The sequence below is a fragment of the Mirounga leonina genome, unplaced genomic scaffold (assembly GCF_011800145.1).
Source record: "Mirounga leonina isolate KUSES-001 unplaced genomic scaffold, KU_Mleo_1.0 Mir_165, whole genome shotgun sequence".
Taxonomy (NCBI): domain Eukaryota; kingdom Metazoa; phylum Chordata; class Mammalia; order Carnivora; family Phocidae; genus Mirounga; species Mirounga leonina.
Genome location: NW_023270415.1, coordinates 28,440,299 through 28,462,703, shown reverse-complemented (window position 1 = coordinate 28,462,703; position 22,405 = coordinate 28,440,299). Strand labels below are relative to the sequence as shown.

At 38.8% G+C, this 22,405-nt stretch overlaps 1 protein-coding gene and 1 long non-coding RNA gene across 15 annotated transcripts in view; one reads left to right on the top strand and one right to left on the bottom strand.

Annotated features, from left to right (window-relative positions):
- Positions 1 to 22,405, bottom strand: part of LOC118014947 — a 153,788-nt gene that overhangs the window by 99,265 nt on the left and 32,118 nt on the right. For 6 of the 14 annotated variants that reach the window (XR_004680445.1, XR_004680448.1, XR_004680450.1 and 3 more), the window contains exon 3: positions 17,245 to 17,677. This is a non-coding gene — a long non-coding RNA (uncharacterized LOC118014947). Of the gene's footprint in view, positions 1 to 8,727; positions 9,061 to 10,641; positions 10,700 to 15,518; positions 17,678 to 22,405 lie in introns of those variants that run through there. The other 8 variants (XR_004680442.1, XR_004680443.1, XR_004680444.1 and 5 more) reach the window with 3 other exon arrangements.
- Positions 10,896 to 22,405, top strand: part of IL7 (interleukin 7) — a 47,128-nt gene continuing 35,618 nt past the window's right edge. Inside the window, exons 1-2 of the mRNA XM_035011405.1 lie at positions 10,896 to 11,458; positions 17,257 to 17,390. Of these exons, the coding sequence (XP_034867296.1) occupies positions 11,449 to 11,458; positions 17,257 to 17,390 (144 nt within the window). The 5' untranslated portion in view covers positions 10,896 to 11,448. The remainder of the gene's footprint in view (positions 11,459 to 17,256; positions 17,391 to 22,405) is intronic.

The following is a 22,405-nucleotide window of genomic DNA, read 5'->3' as shown; positions in this document are numbered from 1 at the left end:
GTCCAGGGATTGTGTCAAATATTGAGATTAGAACCACAAACAAGACAGGTATCTATCCTCAGGAAACTGTGAAAGTCTTAACAGTGTAACACATACAACAGCAGAAGTAGCCATCCACTCATTCAACACACTTGTATCAAACACCTAAGGAAAGATAGCCATGTTCTGGGCTCAAAAGATACCATAAATAAAAAAGAAGTCTGTGCCTTCAAGGACCTCACACTGTAGGAAAAAAATTATCAAAATGTTTACAATATAACTGCTAAGCATTTGATAAAATAAGTACCTAGTCCATACAAGTGACACTAGATAAAACATCTCTTAAGAAATAATACCTGAGCTTAACCTGAAGAATGGGGTAGGCAAGGGCACTCTAGGCTACAAGGACAGCAGGTACAGAGCTGGGAAAGCCTGAGAGTCTGAATGGCTGGAGGATTCAGGATGCCGGTGAAGTGTCCGTCTAAATAACTGGATGGCAGGAGGGTGGAGCTAAATTATGAAGAACCTTGTATTCTATGCCGACTGCCTTAGGGACCCTGCCCTTAGGAAACATGAAATCATTGAAAAACTTTAAGCAGGGAGTGACAGTCCGATTTTTTTCAAAAACATCTTTTAAGGAGGTTTTGTAGTGGAGAGTGATTCCTAGTCCCTAAACAAAGGCAGCAAGAATGGATGAGAGAGGACAGTTAGTAGCAAGCAAATAATATCACGTAGGATTTAGTGGTTAATGTTATCACTCTTAGGTTCCCAGCCTGGGGGATAAAATGTACAATTGAACTATATATTTTGGAAGGATATAGAATGAGAAAAAATCGGTAGAAATAAGTATATGTTGGTATAGGTTGAGTTGGAGATTTTTTTTTTTAAGATTTTATTTATTTATTTATTTATTTATTTATTTGAGAGAGAGAGAGAAACAGCATGAGAGGGGATAGGGTCAGAGGGAGAAGCAGGCTCCCCGCTGAGCTGGGAGCCCGATGCGGGACTCGATCCCGGGACTCCAGGATCATGACCTGGGCCGAAGGCAGTCGCTTAACCAACTGAGCCACCCAGGCACCCCTGGAGATACTTTTGAAAAACTCAGGAAAATGCACCATAGACTGTTGGGTAACAGAATTGGAATTTAAGGTCATGTAGGACTAGCCTAGAAACAAAAAACATGGGCAATGAGCATAAACGGTGGCTAAAATCATCGGAGTGAATGTAGTAACTCAGGAAGTGAATGCAGCATGAGAAGAGAGAAGTGAGGGCAGAACCCTGAAGAATAGAAATGTTACAACTGGCAGAAGAAGAGAGTCCAGAGAATAAGAAGGAAAGATTTTAAGTCTAACAAGATAAAAATTAGGGATGTCCATGGAAACCTAGGAGGGAAAAAATATTCCAGGAAGGAGTGATTAAGTGTCCAATGCTTCTGAGATGTCAAGGAGACTAAGTGGTAAGATGTACCTAAAGTGCTTTTATAAGATAGCATCCAAACCAAGTGGCTAGGAGTAGATGATGGTTGAAAAAATTATGGGCCATTTATATATAATGCAGCTATTACAAAAACAAAAACAAAAACAAAAAAGGTCTCTATGCTCTGATATGGAGAAAATGTTTTCCTCCAGGGGGAAGAAAAAAAGGGATAGAAGAGGAAAGAGAAGTACAACCTGCCACACAGAACTTCTGTAGTAGGTTTTTCTATGCAGCTAAATTTTAAAAATACCATTGAAAACAACTGAACCTATCATATGTTAAAGTGGTAAAATAACCATAGGTTTAAAAAATTGATTTTAAATGACTTGGAATAAGCATTTTGATGTTATATATGTCCTTAGAGTGATGTGTTCAAGGAATAGAAAGAACTATGTAGATAATTTAAAATTCCATTAGAAGATATATTGTTTAATATAATATTAGTATTAATGTTTTGCAACTACTTTATATCTGTTGTTTAAAAATAAGGAATTAAATTTATTAATATTAATATCCTTCAGTGAAAGAGAAAGTTGATAACATTCTAAATTAAGTGAAAAAAAGCTGAATTATTAAAATGTAGTTAGAAAGATCAACACCAACCTGTAATTTTCCCTGCTATGACTACTGAAATGGTCTAGAAGCAATAAGCACTTCTAGTGCCCAGATTGTGGTCTCTAAATAATAATCTACTAAAAGAGGAAACCAAAGCTCCAATGTAATAGATGTTTGGAGGTCAATTTTGGAAATCTGATATCTAGGTATTAGACAAGAATAACTGAAATATAAAGATAGAGGCAGGTAAATGAAAACAAAGCATGTTGCAGAGCAATATGTATAGTATGATCTCATTTTGGTTAAAAATTGTATATTAACAGCATGGCCATCAAAAATGTAATGTCTAGAGGGAGTGTTAATTTTTAAAATTTTGCTTGTCTCCATTTGTTAAATGTTTATACTTTATATGTCTGCTTTTATAATTTTTAAAAGTCAATTTAAGAAGCCTGGTGATGGGTATTAAAGAGGGCACGTAGTGAATGGAGCACTGGGTGTTATACACAAACAATGAATCATGGAACAGTACATCAAAAACTAATGATGTAATGTATGATGATTAACATAACATAATAAAATTTTTAAAAAAAAGAAGTAATATCATCAACAATTAACCAACTAGTTCACTGAGGACCTGAGACATGGTAGACAGAAGTCAGGGTGCGGTGGAGTGAAAATGAATAGGAGTGGAAACTCTAAGTGTAAACTAGTTAGTGAGTCTGGTACAAAAGAAAGGAAGGAGGAAGGAGAGTAATTGGAAGCAGACGGCCTGATGGCTCCAGGCATTCTTTGCCCTAGAGCTTTGGTGCTGAATTTTTTCTCTTCAGAAGATGCTTCTTACAGACATCCATGTGACTCACTGAATCACCTCCTTTCAGTCTTTGTTCAAATGTCAACTTCTTACTAAAGCCTATTCAAATTCCCACCTTTCTTCCCACCCCCCTCCCCTCCACGTGCACAAATCCCCTGCCCTGATCCTTCTTCTAAACATTTACCTTAGTAATTTTCTAAATTTTATATAATTTTTACTTTTTTCTTGTTTATTATCTCCTCTCCTAGAATGTAAACTCCATTTACCAGAAATTATTTCTGTCCGTTTCATACACTGATATATTCCAAGTACCAAGAACAGGGTATATGCCACATCGTGTTACTTGATAACTATGTGTAGGATTAAAAGAAGGGTTATTTAGGGTTGGGAAAGACTTGAGGACATTTATGTGCTAATCTTGACTATTCTCAGGAAAAAAGGTAACCCCTGATTAATGAAGCTCAGGATGGTAAAAGCAATCTTTATGACATTTCCTTTGTACCTCTTCCTAGAGTGTATATAACACATATATAGTAGTAAGCAGGTAAAAGCAGTTCAGAATGAAGAGTGAAACTGATTACCATTTTGCGCTTGCTATTTGACCTTTATTTCTGGTAACTGTCTGCACTGCCAGAACAGCTATACCAAATTCTGTTGGTGCTTTTTCTGTGGAAGATATTCATCACTTTGGCAACAATACATTTCAGAAACACACACTGTTTGAGCTGGTACTTACTACCATGGAAAAGCAAAGGTCCAGTTAATTCCATTTAATGATACGGTGTATTGAATTAGCTGCACCTACACAGTAAGATAAAGTACCAAATGAGAATTGCCAAAAAGAGCTGCTTGCAAGAACAGGTGTGTCATGAGGTTTATTTCCTTTTACAGTTTAATATTCAATAAAGATTAGGGGGAGGGAAAAATTGTATTAAGTGAAATTAAAGTCAAAACAAATATTTATTAAGGGTATCAAAAGACCTAGAGAAAACTAAAGGCATAAAGAAGATAAGTAATCTCAATCAATATTAACACAAAACAACTATAATAATATGTTGGAAGAGGTCGCTGGGAGGATGTGACTACTAGTTGACCTTGAACTGGATCCCCAAATCAGAGATTCCTCACTGCCCCCTTTGCCCCCATCCCTTGGAATGTAGGTTCTGCTTGCCTCCCCTCTTCCCAGAGTCTGCGCCAAGGATACAGCCTTGAAGTAGTGATGTGGTGTTGAGACCATCTAGATGGTATATGTGATTGAATCCAGTTAACGTATCTATATAAACTTTTAAGATTTGGTGGGCAGGTGTGGAGATCTACTTGTCTTATTGCCACCCAAGACAAGCCCCCTGCCCACCTGGAGAGGCCTGCATCTTTCTTCTGACTTTCCCTCTCCTCTGAGGACATGGGCCAGTTTCAGATTACACCTGAGAGGCTCCCAGGAGCTTGCAAACTGCAACATAACAGTAGGAAAAGTATGAACTTGCTCTACTCCATATCACCTAACGCTTTTCTAGGTTCAACCTCCTAAGATTTCTTTGGGCCTTTAATCTTTTTTCACCTTCTGATAGTGTCTTGTGGCTCTTGAGAGTCCTCAATTTTGTTTGGATTGTTTGGGGATCTTACTTTAAAGTCACTGATTTATATCTGGCTATTGAACGATGCTTGCAAAAACCTCTAGTCTCAGAGGACCATTCTTAAATGATCAATGTACCAGTACACACAATATTTGTTTTTGTCTTGTTTTTTGGTTTCATCGTAGGCCTCATCGTAGGTCTCATCGTAGGCCACTTGGATCACGTACGTAAAATGAAAAAATATATACTTAAACGCTTAAAGGTAAGTTCAAATAGTTTAATACATGAGGCTTTATTTGTATTTGGTAAACAGCCCTAATTTCATAAAGTTTACTTTAAAATTTTTTAAAGAGTTCTAATATGGGTTAGTTTGGAATTAGAAGCAAAGGATCCTCACTTTTCTAATCTGAATAAAAGTCTAAAAGTCTCAGAATGAAAATGACACAGAATATCATTTTGAAAAGAAGGAAATAATAATAGAAAATACTACATTTCACTGGTAAAAACAATTTAGGAAAAAAAGTGTTGGTCAGAAAAATAACCTAATGAGGAAGAAATTGGAACATTTGTTAGTTAAACATTAGGGAGAATTGCTAACATAGTAAAAGAAACAAGGAAATCAAAGCATATCACCGCCATTTCATAGAGCATATTACTCAAGAAACCGAAGACACTCTGCTCCATTGTTTGAAGAAATCATTTTCTGATAAACCAAACTCAAGAGCTCAGTGTTTTGGTCTCTCGAAAACTTCCATTTTTGTGCTCTTCTCATGGAGTGTCCTACCAGCTAATGTCACTACCAGCTAATATATTAAAATTTTAGGCAAGCGTGTTAATGTAGTTCCAGGCTTTTGGGATGCCAGTTAATCAACACACTGTTGGCAAAGAGCAATGACTGATACCCTGAGAACTCAGGGAGTACAAGCTCTTCTTAGATTACTCTTTATGAACTTAATTACTACTGCAATACACTTAATCATTCCATGTCATATACGAGTTAATGGATGTTCTGAGAGTCCAATCACAGTCCAACGCAATGATAAATGTGCTGGAACAACTTGCCTTGCCTGAAGGAGAGTCAGATTGAACTAATTTTCTAATTTAACAATAAAAGGATTTAAATAGGACAAACAGCCCTCCATATTAGAAAAACAAGTCAAATTGGGGGCCTGCATGGCTCAGTCAGTTAAGCAACCAACTCTTGGTTTTGGCTCAGGTCATGATCTCAGGACCCTGGGACAGAGCCCCGTGTGGGCTCTGTGCTCAGCGAGGAATCTGCTTGAGATTCTCTCCCTTCCCTCTCTCTCCACCCCGCCCCCTGCTCACACATGCTCTTTCTCTCTAAAATAAATAAATCTTTTAAAAAGCCTAAATTTATATTAAATAAGAATTTTGACAAGCCTACCAGAACCTTAGACATATCAATGTCAGTCAGTAGTTTTTATTATAACATTCTTGGATATTAACACAGGTTTGCCCAGAGCACTGATTCTCTGTGAGAACAGCAAGTCAAGACCTGTGCAGTCTGGTATTTCCCTTTTCTACAAGTCATACATGGGAAGAATTTGTAACTTGAAAGTAATTCTGTCGACTTCAAAGAATTCCAGGTTGAGTAGGACACTGTCGCTGTTGTCCAAAAAGCTCATAAGAACAACTCAACATCTTCACATAGTAACTGAATGTTATTATAAAGGGGGTCTGTCCAGGGATTTTAAAGTAATAAAGGAAAATACTTTTCCATTTTCTTCAAATAATTTCCATGAAGAAAACTGTCATAAGTGTAATCTTCTTTAATTAATCATCCATAAAGGAAATGATTAAAAGCACAGTCCCTCCAAAATTTAGTATATAAAAGAAAACTCTAATTGACAAAAAACATATCCATTAGTGTGAAAAAGGATTGGACAATACAAGCTACATAAGATCCTGCTCCTCCTTGTGAAAGACAATTTGGGAAATATTTCTCTCTTACACTAGCCAATACTCAACCCAGAGTACGCAGGCGAGGTCAGAGGGGACATTTCAATAAGAAGCATAAAATGAGGCACCAGATTCATTATGGATTCTGATTGTTTAGAATTATAAAATTTAAGGACTAAAATGATAGAGGAGAGAGAAATGAAGGGAGGATACAAAAAAAAAAAAAAAAAGCAGGTACCTTGAGTTTCTTGGTTCCATCCTTTCCTACTTCTTCCAGAGAACCTAATTCTACCAATTAATATATAAATACGCTCTAGTACCTCTCATGCATGAAAACGGAAACCTCCATTATGCTTTACATGCCTTCCAAACCATTACCCTATTTCTTTTATCTTTACCACAGATCTTTTAAAAGTTGTCTCCTCTCTTTGCATCTTCCCTTGTATTCCACAAACTGGAATATTGTCTCTATCTATACCGCTCTTCTCAAATTGCTGTCATGTGGACCACAGACAATCTCTACTCTGCCACATCAGTGGACACATGTTTCAATCTTCCTTTTGTTTGATCTTTTTGTGGCATTTGGAGATTCTGACTACTTAACCTATTTTGAAATTCTATCCTGGGACACTGACTTCTGCCTCTCCTAGTCTGCTGTCCGCTATTTGTCAGTTTGTTGGTGGGCACCCATTTCTCCAACTACCCCTAATGTTTGTGTCTCATGGTCCCTCCTGGCATTAGCTCTTTCTCTCATCTCTTCTAAGTTGGATGATTTCATTCATTTTCATAGCTCCATACACATTTTTGGCAGGGTTCCTAATATTCTGATTCAGCCTTATAAGAAAAATTTTTCTTTTGACTCTTCTAATGCTTCAAACTGACAGTTTCATCCTATCCTTTGGCTGCATCCCATGAAATTAAGTATGTTTTATTGTTAAACTCTAGTCAGTCATCCAGAAGCAAATAGTTCATATAATGATTAAATACAGTTTTAGAAAACAATAGAATTTCCAAATCCCTTTATGAAACTAAGAAAATCTGACAAAATAGCCCAAGCCTAGTTAAATATAATATAAAGAACAGACCTATACCACTTACAAATAAAATTGCAAAAGGCTGTTAAATATCAGCAACTTGAATTTAGCATTATGGTAAATTTATAGTTTCTTTAAAAATACAATAAGAAAAAACATGACCTTGTAAATAGATTCTCAGCAGTCATTTGATAAAAATTTAAAATCCATTCTCAAGCTCAGGCTTGAAAATCAAACAGATATGATTTAGAATTATACGTTATCCACTTATAGCTGTTTTTTCCACTAGACAGGTATATTAACCTTTTTTGGGTCCTAGTTTTATTAACTTTTAAAATGGGTCTAGATTGCCTTAAACCCTTGTTTGAAATACATCTCATCCTTTCCTTTTCATAATATTCTTTATCTTTAAAGTCACACATTTAACATATGTTTTCCCCACCAGACTGAAACCACCTTGAAGATACGCATGTATGTGTGTGCATGATCATTTACAGAATTTGCAGGGCCCAGTGCAAAGTGCAAATGAAAGTCCCCTTGTCCAAAAATAATTAAGAATTCCAAGACAGTGATCAGCAGAGTATTAAACCAAGCAAGGAGCCCTTCCACGCACAGGCTGCTGTGTGACTGCATAGAACACGTGGAGGCTTTATGTGTATGTGGTATGTCTGTGTGTGTGTCTATGTTTGAAATACGTTGAGTATTATGCCTGGAAAATTAAGCCATAAAATTAAACCATAGGAACCTCAAAAAATACCCATAGACAGAAAGATAGCTAACATTCAGATCTCAGACTATAAACAATAGTCATATTAGGTTGAGCAAAAATAGTTCAGATAATTAATCAAGAAAATATTTTCAGGTTTACCACTGATTGACTAATTTGACTGAAGATTGAAAAAAATTAAAAAAACATTGATGAATCTTTAACAATTCTCCCTTTAAGTAGACATTTATATCATTTTATTTCAATGTTTTCTATTACATTGTATAAATCATTCTGAGATGATGTCTTCCCTCCTAATATGTATTGGTTGTAAGTCACAAGTATGTACTGTTTTGTTTCTGTGTTGACTTTTCTGCACAATTCATTGAGTCTATGAGTGAACATTATAATAACCACTCCATTTCTCTAAGCATAAAGCATTAGCATATAAAAATTCATAGAATGTTTAATCCTAGTCCATCTGTCTTTTTTAAAAAAGATTTTATTTATTTATTTGAGAGAGAGAGAGAGTGTGAGCAAGGGAGAACAGGAGCAGGGGAGAGGGGCAGAAGGAGAAGCAGACTCCCCAGCTGAACAGGAAGCCTGATGTGGGACTTGAACCCAGGACCCTGAGATCATGACCTGAGTCAAAGGCGGATGCCCAACTGACTGAGCCACCCAGGTGTCCCTGATCCTTGTCCATCTGTCTTATAAAAAATAATGTTTAGCTTATCAAAAATATCAACCACTAATTTAAGACTTCATTTTGGAATTCTTTCAAAATGCTGTTAATCCTCTCATACACAGAAAAATAACATTTGGGGTCAGAGTTTAGGATAGAATTTACATGTCCTCTCCTGGAGCTCTGAATAATTTCCTTTCATGATTTCCAAAAGTTTACTTATGCATAAGCCCTTATTCTGCCGGGTTTTATGGTGACTTCATGAAAAAGGAAGACAGATTTCCTCTTGAGGAAGTTATTGATGGATGCTCTTTTATCTGTCCCTGAAAAGTATTTAAAAAAAAAAAAGTGCAGGCTGTGTGCAATTACATACCTCAACGCTGCTGTCAGGGATTTTAAACTAATAAATAACCAATCTAGCTGTGTTTAGTTATAGAATTCATTTTTAAAAGTCACTCCTGTTTTTCCACTCCCCACCTTCCACTCTAGGATCCAGTCAAATGGAAATACCTGACTTTTCCCACCCCATTCTGTCTCCTGTTCTCATTTGCTTCCCTCCTTCTCCTCCTCTTTCCTTCTATTTCCCTTCTGCCTTTACATATTTTCTCTTCATGCATGTTCTCATTCATGCATTCTCATACAGTTGTTCTCTCTCATTCTGTCACTCAACAATACTTTCTGAATACCTGTGTACTGGATACTATTCTAAGTGGACAGAGGCTTGGCTGAGCACAGGGAAGAACACAGCAGGAGCGGAGTGAGTCGTGTACCAGAGGGGGTCAGAGAAGACAGTAACTCCCAGATCACACAGGACAACCTCAAAGGCTTGGTGCACAGTGGCAAGTGGCCAGAGGGTGGTCACAGAAGATGGCATTGCATAAATCAAATATCTTGCTGCTATGAGGAGAGTGAAGGGGTCCTAAGCAAGAGTGAAAGCTGGAAGATCCCCCAGACAGCAGGGTTTTAATGGTTTGCCCATGTGCAATTCACAGAGTGGACAGATTGGATTCAGGATTTATTTTAGAGGTAGAGTTGACAAGACTTGCCTATGGATAGGATGTAAGAAGTGAGACTAAAAGAGGAAATGGAGATCGAAGCTTCAGGCTTGAGCAACTCTGTCTCACTCTCATTGTTACTCTCTTCTTTCTCCCTTCTTTCTTTTCCTCTTTTCTTTGTTCACACTATAACTGAATATGGAATGTTCACATCCCTAGGTTAGTTCCCGCCTGAGTCTCAATTCAGAACTCAGAAACCCCAAAAAGCTTTCCTGAGGTCCCCCACAGTGGGGCAAAGACATACCCACATGATACCTGACCCTGTCTCTCTCCGGGCATCAATTTCCACATTGTTCACAAGGACGGCTAACACAGAGGCTGCAAGCATGAACTCTAGAGCCAGAATACAGGAGGTTTGTGTCCAAGCTCTGTTACTAACCAGCTAAGTGAACTCTGGGAAGTTACTTAAGGAAGTCTCAGTTCCCACATCTGTGAAGTGCGGATAAGGAAAGTGTCTACTCATAGAAAATTTTGCATGAGAGGAGATATATATATATATATATATATATATATATATATATATAATGCTTAACACAATATTAGTACAGAGCAAATGCTAGATAAATGATAGCTGTTATCATCATCACCCTTACTACTTTACCCACCTTCTTTTAAGCAGGGTTCCTGCAGAATATCAGAAAACAAATTCAAACAGGAAATACTAAAATAATTCAGGCTTAGAAAAAAAATTAGCTCCTCAGTAAAACAGAGTAAAAATGGTTAGTATGACTTATTGGTCAATTCAGATAAATGCATAGGTGGGAGTCATAGTTATCAACTATTATCGTCAGTCTCCATTTTCTCCACCTAATCTGGGTTTTGTGTTTCGGGTCCAAACATACCACTTACCAGATTAGATGCACCCACAGGATTATTTTTCTTTGAGGTCTCACCTGGGCAGGTGCATCTACAAAACACAGGGCAGAAAGAGACTGATGACAGAGGTTGAGGGGCGGAGGGCGTGACCCTTTTAATCTTTCTTTACTTCCTTTTTCTTTTTTTTCGAGACGACTCGGCATCGTCCACTACATCCGTGGCAAGACCTGCGACGCCTCCTTGGTGGCGTAGGCTTGCAATTGCCCGCTTTCGCCCTACACGTTTGTGGCTTCCACAGATTAGCAACCAATACATTTAGATCGCAGTCGCCTAGCTTTGCCAAGACGGTTAGAGGTCATTTGGAAAGTCTTTTGCCTCGAATTGTTCTCATTCCGAAGGCCAGCTCATTCCTCCTGTGGGTGGTGCTTCGGAGATTCGCGCCCTCCTCTGGTCCCGGTTCAGGTGCACAAGAAGAGCTAGGGGAGGACGCAGGTGCTCAAGAGAGGTGGGGCGGTGCAGGCACCTCGGTGGTGAACCCAAAGATCAAACCTGCAGACCCGGCGCAAAGTAGAAACTGAAAGTACACTGCCGGCTGATCCTACGGAAGTTATGGGAAAGGCAAAGCGCAGAGCCGGGCCGTGGTGTGTGCCGCCCCCCTTGGGATGGATGAAGCAGCAGGCGCGGCGTGGGTGAGAGGAACCAGCGGCAGAGGCCGCCCTACCCGGCACCGACTCCCGGCAACTCCGCGGAAGACCAGGGCTCTGGCAGCGACTATGGGCGGTGAGAGCCTGCTCCTGCTGCAGTTGCGGTCATCATGACCACGCCCGCCTCCCGCAGACCATGTTCCATGGTAAGCGCTCCTCTCCCAGGCGCACCAGTCCGCGCGCCCGGCACGCCGGGGGAACTCCAGGACGCGTCGCCGGGCCCCGCGCCCAGGCGCGTCCGGGAACAGCCCAGCCTTGTACTTTGGACCTGCCGAGAGCACTGGCTCTCCCACCGGCAGGCGTCAGCCGCGCTTCGGCACCCTGGCCCACAGCCGCCACTTGCAGTCGGGACTGCTGCGCCTAGCCCGCGGCGAGAAGCCGTCCCCGACGCCGCCTTCGCGTCCCGAGACGCGGCGCTGCGGCGTCCGCGCTGCTCAGCGGTGGCAGCCCGCAACCAGGTCGCAGAGGTGGCCAGTGGCTCGCCGTCGGTCTTCCCGAGCCAGCGCTGCCCTCTGTCAACCCGGCGCCCGGGCCGCCGTACCCGTGCTCCTGGCGGCGCCCAGTTACTCACTGATGCCCGGGTAGGGGCCAGTTACCTGAGCTCGTGCGGTTCCCTACTCTCTAGAGAAGCGAAAGCGAAGCTCCCACGGGACGCGCTTTTAAACCCTAGGGGGACAGGTCTCTGGAAAGCCCCGTTTTGCCCCCTCAGCGAGGCTGGGGGTTTCCGACTGGGGCAGTACCTCGTGCCCTTTGCCGGGAACCCAAGTCCTCGGGCTGGCACCGAGAAAGGCGAGTTTCGGGTTTCTGTTTTTTCCTATATGGGTGCTCCTTGGTGGAGGCAGGATTAAATAGGCTTGAGTCTAAATTCTAGACCTTGGCCGAGATCTAATATATTTTTATTCGTGTGGACTACGGACAAGGGCAGAGCTGAGGCGAGCGAGCTGGATTCCCATACGGCCAAGGGAAAGAGCCAAAAAGTTTACTGGATGGGAGAAAAAGGAGAAAAGGAGATGTGAGGGGCGAAGATCTAGTGAGGGAAATTAGAATATTTTATAGTAAATACTTCCTCATGCAAAAAAAAGGGGGGGTGGTGGAGGAGGGTGCGGGAATAGGGAGCAAATTGCTCTTCCGTTTCATGCCTGGCCTGTGCGCTTTGCAGGCTACACCGTTAGATCAAAAGAGCCTTTCCTCCCTCATAGGTATTAAAGAACCTTGACTTGGCATAGCCAAGAAGTACCAGATCAGTAACAACATAAAGCGGGTGGGGTGGGTAGAGTATGGAAGACGATTATGGAAAAAGATTTGTAATGGGTGCCCTCCAGAAGTTTTGTATAGAATTAGAAATTAGGTATATCCCTATCTGCCTCCAAATGCCGTGGATCTCCTGCAATTCTTTCTTTCCTGTAGCTCTTGGTTCTAATCCCTGCATCAGCTCTGATTTGAAATGGCGAGGTTAAAAAACAAAAACAAAGAAAGCGAGGATGTGCATTATTAACAAGGAGCTTTATTTCCTGAAGTGTATCTATATTATTCACCTACCAAAAGCTATTTGCAAACAAAACATTAGAATTCTAAACTTCTGATAAAAATAGTGATTATAATGTGTGGCTTTTGCATTTCCAAGAGATTTTACAAGAAGCTTAAGGATAGAGTTACTCTTTAAACTTTTCCTTTGCTGCTTCTCTGGGGAGTTGAAGTAGTTGAGGCCCTACTATGTGGTTCTCAAGGGTACTATCTAGTTTAGATAATTTAATCACGTTTGAGGACCAAAAATGGAATAGTAATAAAAACAGGGAACCGAGAGAAAGATGAGAAAGCCTGAACAGGTACAAAGGAGAATCACACATGGTACCACATCAGTGTTTCAGTATCTTAAACAAAAATGGAAAAAACTATTTCATAGGATCCATTTATATGTCATATTCACATTCATGCACATGAGATTATTTTTTCTGGTCTAACCTCTGACACATAACCTGGTGTCATAAGAGCAAATATTTAGTGTCTGTTTTTCTTGAAATAGGAGTGTATGATGCAGTGTTTCAGAGCTTGACCAGGAAGCACCTTAGTGGAGTTCATGTGGAAAAAGATGGGTTTTTGTACATTCCCTTGACTGCACACACACACACACACACACACACACTTGTTTTTGTAGGAAGCAGTTCAGCTCAGTGGCTAAAAGCTGCGTTTCTAAACTCTTTAACCTGTCTCATACTATACATGTTATATATGGGGGGAAAGTTTCTTTGTTCCTTAGATTCTCCATTTTCAGAACTGTGAATAATTGGTAGTACTTACCCCCTGAAGTGGTTATGAGATTAAATGAAATATTGCATGCAGTCTCATAGGATGGCTGCAGAAATGTCTTTAAGTGTTTATCATGGGATTTGTGGATAGAGTTTACGGAGCAGTGTTAATATTGATTGTGGCAGAAATTAGATTTATTTATATGAGGATAATCAAATTTATGTTTGTAATCTTAACGAGCTGATTTCCATACAACTCATGGTTGTTTTCTGTTTATTAACTTTTTCTTCTCTTTATGCACAAATTGCCAATTGTGCAGAATTGCTTGTGCCAATTGTTCATATTAAAGCCAAGTCATATTATATATTCAGAATTCAGATAATGTTTTCTATTCCATCCTGAATATCTTTTGAGTATTTCTTTTAATTCCCAGTGAAAATGGGTCTATGAAATGTTTATAGTGGACATTCAATAAGCACTTACTTGTCTTAAAGAGGGATGAAAGATTGCATTTGATAGGCTGTAGAAACTAATTTATGTTCACTTTGACCCCATAACTTATGCAGCTGAGGATTGAATGTATTATTTGGCTTAAATTAAAAACCAACAAGAATTTTTTTTTTAGACAGCCATCATTCTGGTGTAACCAAATTCCCTGTTGAGAAACAAATTCTCCAGTTTCAATCCCTTCAGGAAATCTAAAGACAAAATTCCACAGGCCCAAGCTTGCCTTGCATTATTCCTTATGGTCTGTCTTTTCTGTAATTTAAAGAAAAGCTCAGGGTCATGAAAAGGGTGAATGTCTATGCATAATCTGAAACAAAACAGAATAAAAGCAGAGTTTTTTCCTCTTGTGACAACAATGTCAAAAGCATGCTCAAACTAGGCAATATTAATATGTTTATTCTCTGGATGGTGTGGAGAAAAGACTTCAATTGCAGACCAAACTGCAGTTGTTAATTTGAGAGGTGGGAACATGTGAGATGTGGGTCTGAAGCCCTGGGTGTGTTTGCAGTATTGTCCATGAGGCAATTTCAAGTCTAAAGAAATACTTTATTGGGATGGCCAGGGAGATTCTTAGAATTAAGGTCTTGAAAGTTGAAAGGGACATTAAGGGATCATTTAATCTAAAGTTTTCATTTTACAGATCAGTTAAATTAAACTTAAAAGATGCTGTCATTCACTTAGTCACACAACCCATTGTCATACAACCCCTTGTCACACCAAGACAAAAACCCCAAGTCTCCATACCCCAACCCTCTGTGTTTTGTTTTGGCTTAATCCATCTGGAGCTAGCCTATTTAACAACAATGGCAACAATGGCTTTGTCTTTATAGACAAAGCAAATTATGTTTCATTTTTTAAAAAAGATTTCATTCATTCATTCATTCATTCATTCATTCATTCATTTACTTAAAGAATGCACATGCAAGAGAGGGCAGGGGCAGAGGGGGAGAGAGAAAGAGAATCTTAAGCAGACTGCATGCTCAGAGCCTGAAGGGGGGCTCAATCGCACGACCCTGAGATCATGACCTGAGCAGAAATCAAGAGTCAGAGACTTAACCGACTGAGCCACCCAGGTGCCCCAAGGCAAATTAAGTTTCAGGATTGAGAAACTAGTTGTAATACATGAAAAAGACTAAGTTTTCTACCAAGCCACCATTGAAAGCACTGGTAAATGTCATTCAATGAATAAATGGATCGATATGAACTTGGGGAGCACTTACTGAAAGTTGGGGTGAAGAGGAAACAACAGGTAGTGCTCATAGAAAATAAAACAACCTCCTTTGTCAAAACGTAAAAGATGGACCTTTAAAATAACATTTATGTAGAATAAAAAAAGGTCTCTTTTTTCATTCTAGCATTTATTTTATTATATTCCCCTTAAAACTCATTTCAAGTTATATGCTATATAAATTATCATCTACTCTTTCCAAAGTGTTCCTTTTTGGACACCTGTAAGAAGACAGAGAAAATGAAGTTTGGATCTATGCAGTCTGTACAAATCCAATTACAAAGTCAGGATCTAGTAAATAAATAGCAATTGACTCTTCGTTGAGAATCTTCAGGATGAAGGAGCAATAGTACAAGAGAGAGGTAGAGCTATGTAATATTACATAGAAGTGGTTTCATTCAGAGGACTAAAGTAATTACATGTTATCAAAAGATTATGACCATTTCTGGTGAGGCAGTAAACTCAGGTTAGAATCCAGACCTGGCACCTATTATCTGGTTTTTACAAAAGATCAATTTGTAGGACTCTTTTGATCTTTACAGATAGGTATAAGGTAACAAAGTGCTTAGCACATGTTGGGTACTCCAACATAACTATCATCATCATCATCATCATTAATCTCCTAAGTGAATTTTGCGGTATGTGTATAGACTCTTAATGGCAGCTATGAATCAATTCCATGTCTTATTTTGTTTCTCTTACTTTGTCAAGTGTCCATGATATATGGAGATGAGATTTGTGTTTGTTCTCATACCTGCTATTTAGCCTGCTTTCTCTATTTGTAAAAATATGGGTAACAAACAGCTCATCATTTATTGGGGAGTGCTACTGACTTTTATATGACAGATAATGATACAATAGATGATAATATTATTGGGAACTTTATGATGTATTTAACATATGTCACAATATTAGTTCCTTGGGTTCCAAAGAGTATTGTTTGTAGTCCTAATCAAAAAAAACACAGGTGTGGAATGTCTTGCACTCATCAAGTACAGTTAAACTTCATTTGGAAAATTAAGGAGATATATTGTCAACGTAACTCAAGAATTTGCAGAAAGATACAAACAAGACATTTTGGCAGACTTATGAAGAAATACATCTCTATATAACCACATTTTAATGTCTCTGGGAATAACGGGCTCTCCATCAGTGCATTATTACTGCCTGAAATGATACCATTTATAATTTCATTCCTTTCGATTAGACAAATGCCTCTAAGTAGGAAGGCTTATCAAAAACAGATATAAATCATTAGTTACCAGGGTGTGAAGTTATTTAATGGGTTTTTCTAACATGTCAAGAAGCTAGACAAAGCTGTGTTTGTAGAAAATATGGGTCTCTGGACACATAGAAACAAAGAATATACTGAAAAGATAGAGTGTCAAAATGTAAATGTCAACTTTGTCACAGTTCTGGGAAGGGTTAACCCTTTAAGGTCCATCATTAAAAAGAAAGAATATAATCACAGTACCATGGAAATAAAGGTGCAGTGCTGCCTCCAGGAAGAGGCTGGGTACTTGGACAATCATCAAGGTTTACATAAATATACATGCCATAAATCATAAAATTTCAAAAATGTGTAACTTTTTTTTACCTGTAGTTTACCTGTTTACCTGTAGATGCCTTTTCTTGTAGGAATGTTCAATATAAATCAAAACTGAATAAACTAATTTATACCCTAGAGTGTTATTCAAAGGCAGAGTCTGCTTTCATCACACCTGTTCAGTGCTTTTCCAAAGAGTAATTTTTAAGTAAAAAAATAAAAGAAATCTAAACTCTAAAATGCAGCCCTACCTTGGTTGTTACATAATACTGAATTTTAGGGTCTTCCCACACTATCCAAAAGCCAAGGTGCATTTCAAAAAGTTACTAGAAATAAATGGTCAGGCCGATTGAAACAACACAAACGATAGAATGACTTACAACATTCAGCTTATTCTTACTCACTGTTCAATTTAGTTTCTTTTAGGTATATCTTTGGAATTCCTCCCCTGATCCTTGTTCTGTTGCCAGTAGCATCATCCGATTGTGATATTGAAGGTAAAGACGGCAGAGAGTATCAGCACGTTCTAATGATCAGCATCAATGACTTGGTATGTGCTTGTTTGTTTTCCTCACATTTTAACAGTTTCATATTCAAGTGTCTGTATTCCTTGAAAGAAAGTGAAATAACTAAAGAGCAAAATTTAAAGAGCTACTAGCTACCTATTTTTATAGTTGGCATCATTATATCTTTTTAAAATAATTCTTTAGTAGGCCTTCAGATTCCCACAGCTATCCATTTCCTCTCAGTTTCCTTCACTACCACATTTCTTGTAAGCATAATTTAGCACAACTACCTGCATTTCGTCACTTCCTGAAGACAGTCCCTGTAGAAGCACTGTAATAGAAGAGGGAAAATAACAGAATACAATATCAAAAAACTATCATTAAAAAAAGATGTATGGTTATTTCATCTGAATGTGTGTACATGCATATGCATTATATAGGTATTTTTATACACATGTATATATGTAATTTGCTGTGAATTAATTTTTTAATTTACTATGGACTTTTTTTACAATATAATTTATATCTTAGAGTAGTTTTAAGTTCGCAGAAAGTAGAGAATTACCATATACCCACTCGTCCTCTGTACAGTTTCCCCTATTATTAACATCTTGCATTTGTGTGGTGCATTTGTGTGGTACATTTGTTAAATTGATGAACCAATATTGATACATTATTATTAATTAAGGTCCATAGCTGACATTAGGGTTCAGCTTTTGTGTTGTACAGTTCTATGGGTTTTAGCAAATGTAGGGTCATGTATCCACCATTACAGTATCATACAGAATAGTTTCACTGCCCTTAAAAATCCTTTGTGCTCCGCTTATTTATCCCCCCTCTTCCCCTCCCTTTGAATGCATGGCAACCACCAGTCTGTTTATGGTCTCTATACTTTCGCCTTTCTAGAATGTCATATAGTTGGAATCATGCAGTATATAGCTTTTTTAGACTGGATTCTTTCACTTGGCAATGTATATTTAAGGTTCCTCCATGATTTTTTGTGGCTTAATAGTTCATTTCTTTTATTGCTCAATAAAATTCCATTGAGTGGGTGTACCACAGTTTGTTTTTCCGTTCACTGATTGAAGGACATGTCTTGGTTGCTTCCTATTTTTGGCAATTATGAATAAAACTATAAGCATTCGTGTGCAGAGTTCTGTATGGACATACGTTTTCAACTCACTTGGATAAATATCTAGGAGAGTGATTGCTGGATCATATGGTAAGACTATGTTTAGTTTTATATAAAACTATCCAAGTGTCCTCCAAAATGATAGTACCATTTTGCATTTTCACCAGCAATGGATGAGAGTTCCTGATGCCTCACATTCTCACCGGTATTTGGTGTTGTCCATGTTTTGAATTTTAGCCATTCAAATAGGTGTGTCATGGCATCTCGTTGTTGTTTTAATCAACAGTTCCCTAAAGTCATAGGATGTTGAATATCTTTTCGTATACTTTATTGCCATCTGTCTATATTGATCAATGAGGTATCTGAATTCACATCTAAGCTGACATCTTAACAATACTAAGTCTTCCTATAGGGAAATATATTTCCATTTATTTAGATCTTTCTTTGATTTCTTTCTTCAGTTTATATTTTTCCTCATATAGATCCTATTTACATTTTTCCTCATATAGATCCTGTTTACATTTTCTTAGATCTATACCTAGGGTGCTATTGTAAATAGTGTTGTGTTTTGAATTTTAGATTCCAATTGTCCCTTGCAGATATATAGGAAAGCAATTGGCTTTTGTATATTAACCTTGTATCTTGAAACCTTACTATAATTACTTATTAGTTCCAGGAGTTGTTGTTCTTGTTGTTGATCCCTTGGGATTTTCTACACAATTATGTCACCTACAAAAATAATTTTTTTACAATCTAATAGCTGTATCAACATAATGGGATGTGTTGATTTAAAAGATAATCAGTTCTTGAAGTCTTAAAGGGCAAAGGAAAACCCTCTCAAATGTTCATAAGATGGGAGAAATTGTCTAATCTGCCCCCTCCCGCCATTCCACTATCATCTTCTCCACATACTTATACTCAAGTGGCATGACACTTTGGGAAATTCATTGTTCCAACTCTTGAAGGGATATGGGAAATTCAAGATAATATATTTTTTAAAAGATTTTATTTATTTATTCCACAGAGAGAGAGAGTACAAGCAGGGGGAGCGGCAGGGAGAGGGAGAAGCAGGCTCCCACTGAACAGAGAGTCCAACGTGGGGCTCAATCCCAGGACCCTGGGATCATGACTGAGCTGAAGGCAGATGCTTAACCGACTGAGCCACCCAGGCGCCCCAAGATAATATTGAACAGGGACCACAGAGGTCCCTGATTTTGCCCATTGACAAGGAAAAACGTGTACACTAAATGGCAGTTATCCCACTTCGCATTTCATGAAGTTTTGACAGTTGACATTTGCTGCATTAATTAATGCTACTAAATTAATGTTTTTGAGTCAAGATAATGCTTTTATTTAATTTTATTACCTAGGCAAAGAATCAACTAGTGTTAGTCCTACAACACTTTTAAATAACTATATGTGCATAAAACTGCAAAGAAAATTGCTATTGGAATCCAAAAGGAGAGTTTTGTCTACCAGATTCATAGCACAATTTTTGGAAATGTGGAGTTTATCTCGTTAAAATGCACAACAGCAACAAAAACAACAGCAGCAACAATGATACTGTTAAAACAATACCTGTTGGTGCCTGGGTGGCGCAGTTGGTTAAGAGGCCAACTCTTGGTTTGGCCAAGGTCATGATCACAAGGTTGTGAGAACAAGCCCCGCGTGGGCTCAGCACTCAGTGCAGAGTCTGCTTGACTCTCTCCCTCTCCTTTTCCGTCTCCCCTCTTCCCCACTCTCTCTCTCAAATAAATAAGTAAATCTTACACAAACAGCAACAAAACCCAAAGCAAAACATGGTTACTCTTCTTAAGAGATTAATTCGTAAGACGTGGAAGAGTATATGAACTAATCAATTCACGTGAACCGTGCCATGACAGTCTCAAGAAAGTTGTCTACAAATATGAGGGGATAAATTAGAAGGAAGGAGAAAGAAGTCACCACAGATTATTCATGTCAACATGGCTGGTAGAGAAAATTCAGTCCCCTTATTCGCTCAGTGTGTACCGGAGGCTTTACAGACATTACTGGGTTTGAGTCTCAGGAAGACCATAATAATACTAACATTTATGAAGCGCTAGTTTTGTTCCAGGGACTAGCCAAATACACTTTCACAATATGCCTGTGAGAGAGGTACTCTTACTACTTTTATTTCACAGAGGAAGAAGCTGAGGCTTGTGGCCGGCCAGTTTGTAAGGGGCAGAACCCAGATAGGAGCCTTTGCGGTTAACCAGCACACTCTCCTGCCTCTTGATAGCAATATCGTGTCAGCTTATGCGTGAAACAAACATCTCTTTGGAGCCTGTTATTATGGAAAACGCTTTCGTGTGGTAAAGTGGTGGGGACTTCAAGGTAGATACCATGATGGACGAGGCGTAGACCCTTCTTTAAAGAAGTTTTCCTTTGGTGGGGCGCCTGGGTGGCTCAGTTGGTTAAGCGACTGCCTTTGGCTCAGGTCATGATCCTGGAGTCCCGGGATCGAGTCCCGCATCGGGCTCCCTGCTCGGCAGGAGTCTGCTTCTCCCTCTCCCACTCCCCCTGCTTGTGTTCCTGCTCTCGCTATCTCTCTCTCTGTCAAAAAAAAAAAAAAAGAAAAAAGAAAAAAAAGAAAAGGAAACTAAATAATGCCCCTTTGTTGTTTACTGCAGGGAAGATATGATGGCATTATAGATGTCCCATAAACATGTGTATGTGAGTTTATATAATTAAGAGAGCATGAGTGTGGGCGCCTGGGTGGCTCAGTTGGTTAAGCGACTGCCTTCGGCTCAGGTCATGATCCTGGAGTCCCGGGATCGAGTCCCGCATCGGGCTCCCTGCTCGGCAGGGAGCCTGCTTCTCCCTCTGACCCTCCCCCCTCTCATGTGCTCTCTCTCATTCTCTCTCGCAAATAAATAAAATCTTTAAAAAAAAAAAAAAGTTTTCCTTTGGTGATAGTTTAGTCTTGGTGTGAAGTATGCAAGTTGCAGCTTGAAAAGGAGTGGCTCCGTACTGTCATTCAAAACAAACAGACTGGGTGTGAGCTAGATTTGGGAACAGAAAAATATAAGCTGTGTCCTAGAAGGAGTTGAAGAGATCTGCTTGGCGCTAGGAGAAAGACCACGTTGTGGGATAGCGCACTGATTTCCAGGGAAAATTTTTTGAACCTACACTTCCAATATCCATTTAGCATTTATTTACATATTAGAGCATTTCATAATATTTTTGCATGCATTCATAAAGATATATATAAAACAGAAGAAAATTCACAAAGGATGAGATAAAAACTACATGTAGTTAGAATTTCTAAAATTTTCCTCCCACACTGCAATGAATGGTCCATCGTGACTCCACTTTCAAGACCAGTGATAGAGCGGAAGACATAAGGGGATCTGTATTTTATAGCAAGATTGAGAGGGGTCTTGATGCAATGATACTTAGATTTTATTCCTAGCATAATCGAAAGTCCTTAGTGATTTGATCATAAAAGTAACAGTTAACTAAAATATGAATTTCTGAGCATTTATTATGTGCAATGTAGGCCATTAAAAATTAATAGTCTGTTCTTCTATACTCTATAAGGATGGTGGATACACATGTCACTATAATACAAAATGATAATAGCAGTACATTACAAAAAGTTTCATACACATTATCTTTTTTGAGCTTCACAATACCCCTATGAGGTGATGATAATAATAATAACTAAGACAAAATCAAGGTGTACAATGTGCCAATGCTTCTGTAAGCACTTTCTATGTATTAACTTATATAATTCCTAAAACACCTCTATGTAATGAGGACATTGAGACCTGGACAACATAGCTGGCAAGTGGCAAAACTGGAAATCAAACCCCAGAAAACATGCTCATTATTATGAGGAAAAACAGGGTAAAACTCTGCTATTGTTTTGGCTATTTCAGGTCCCTTGCAATTTCATATGAATTT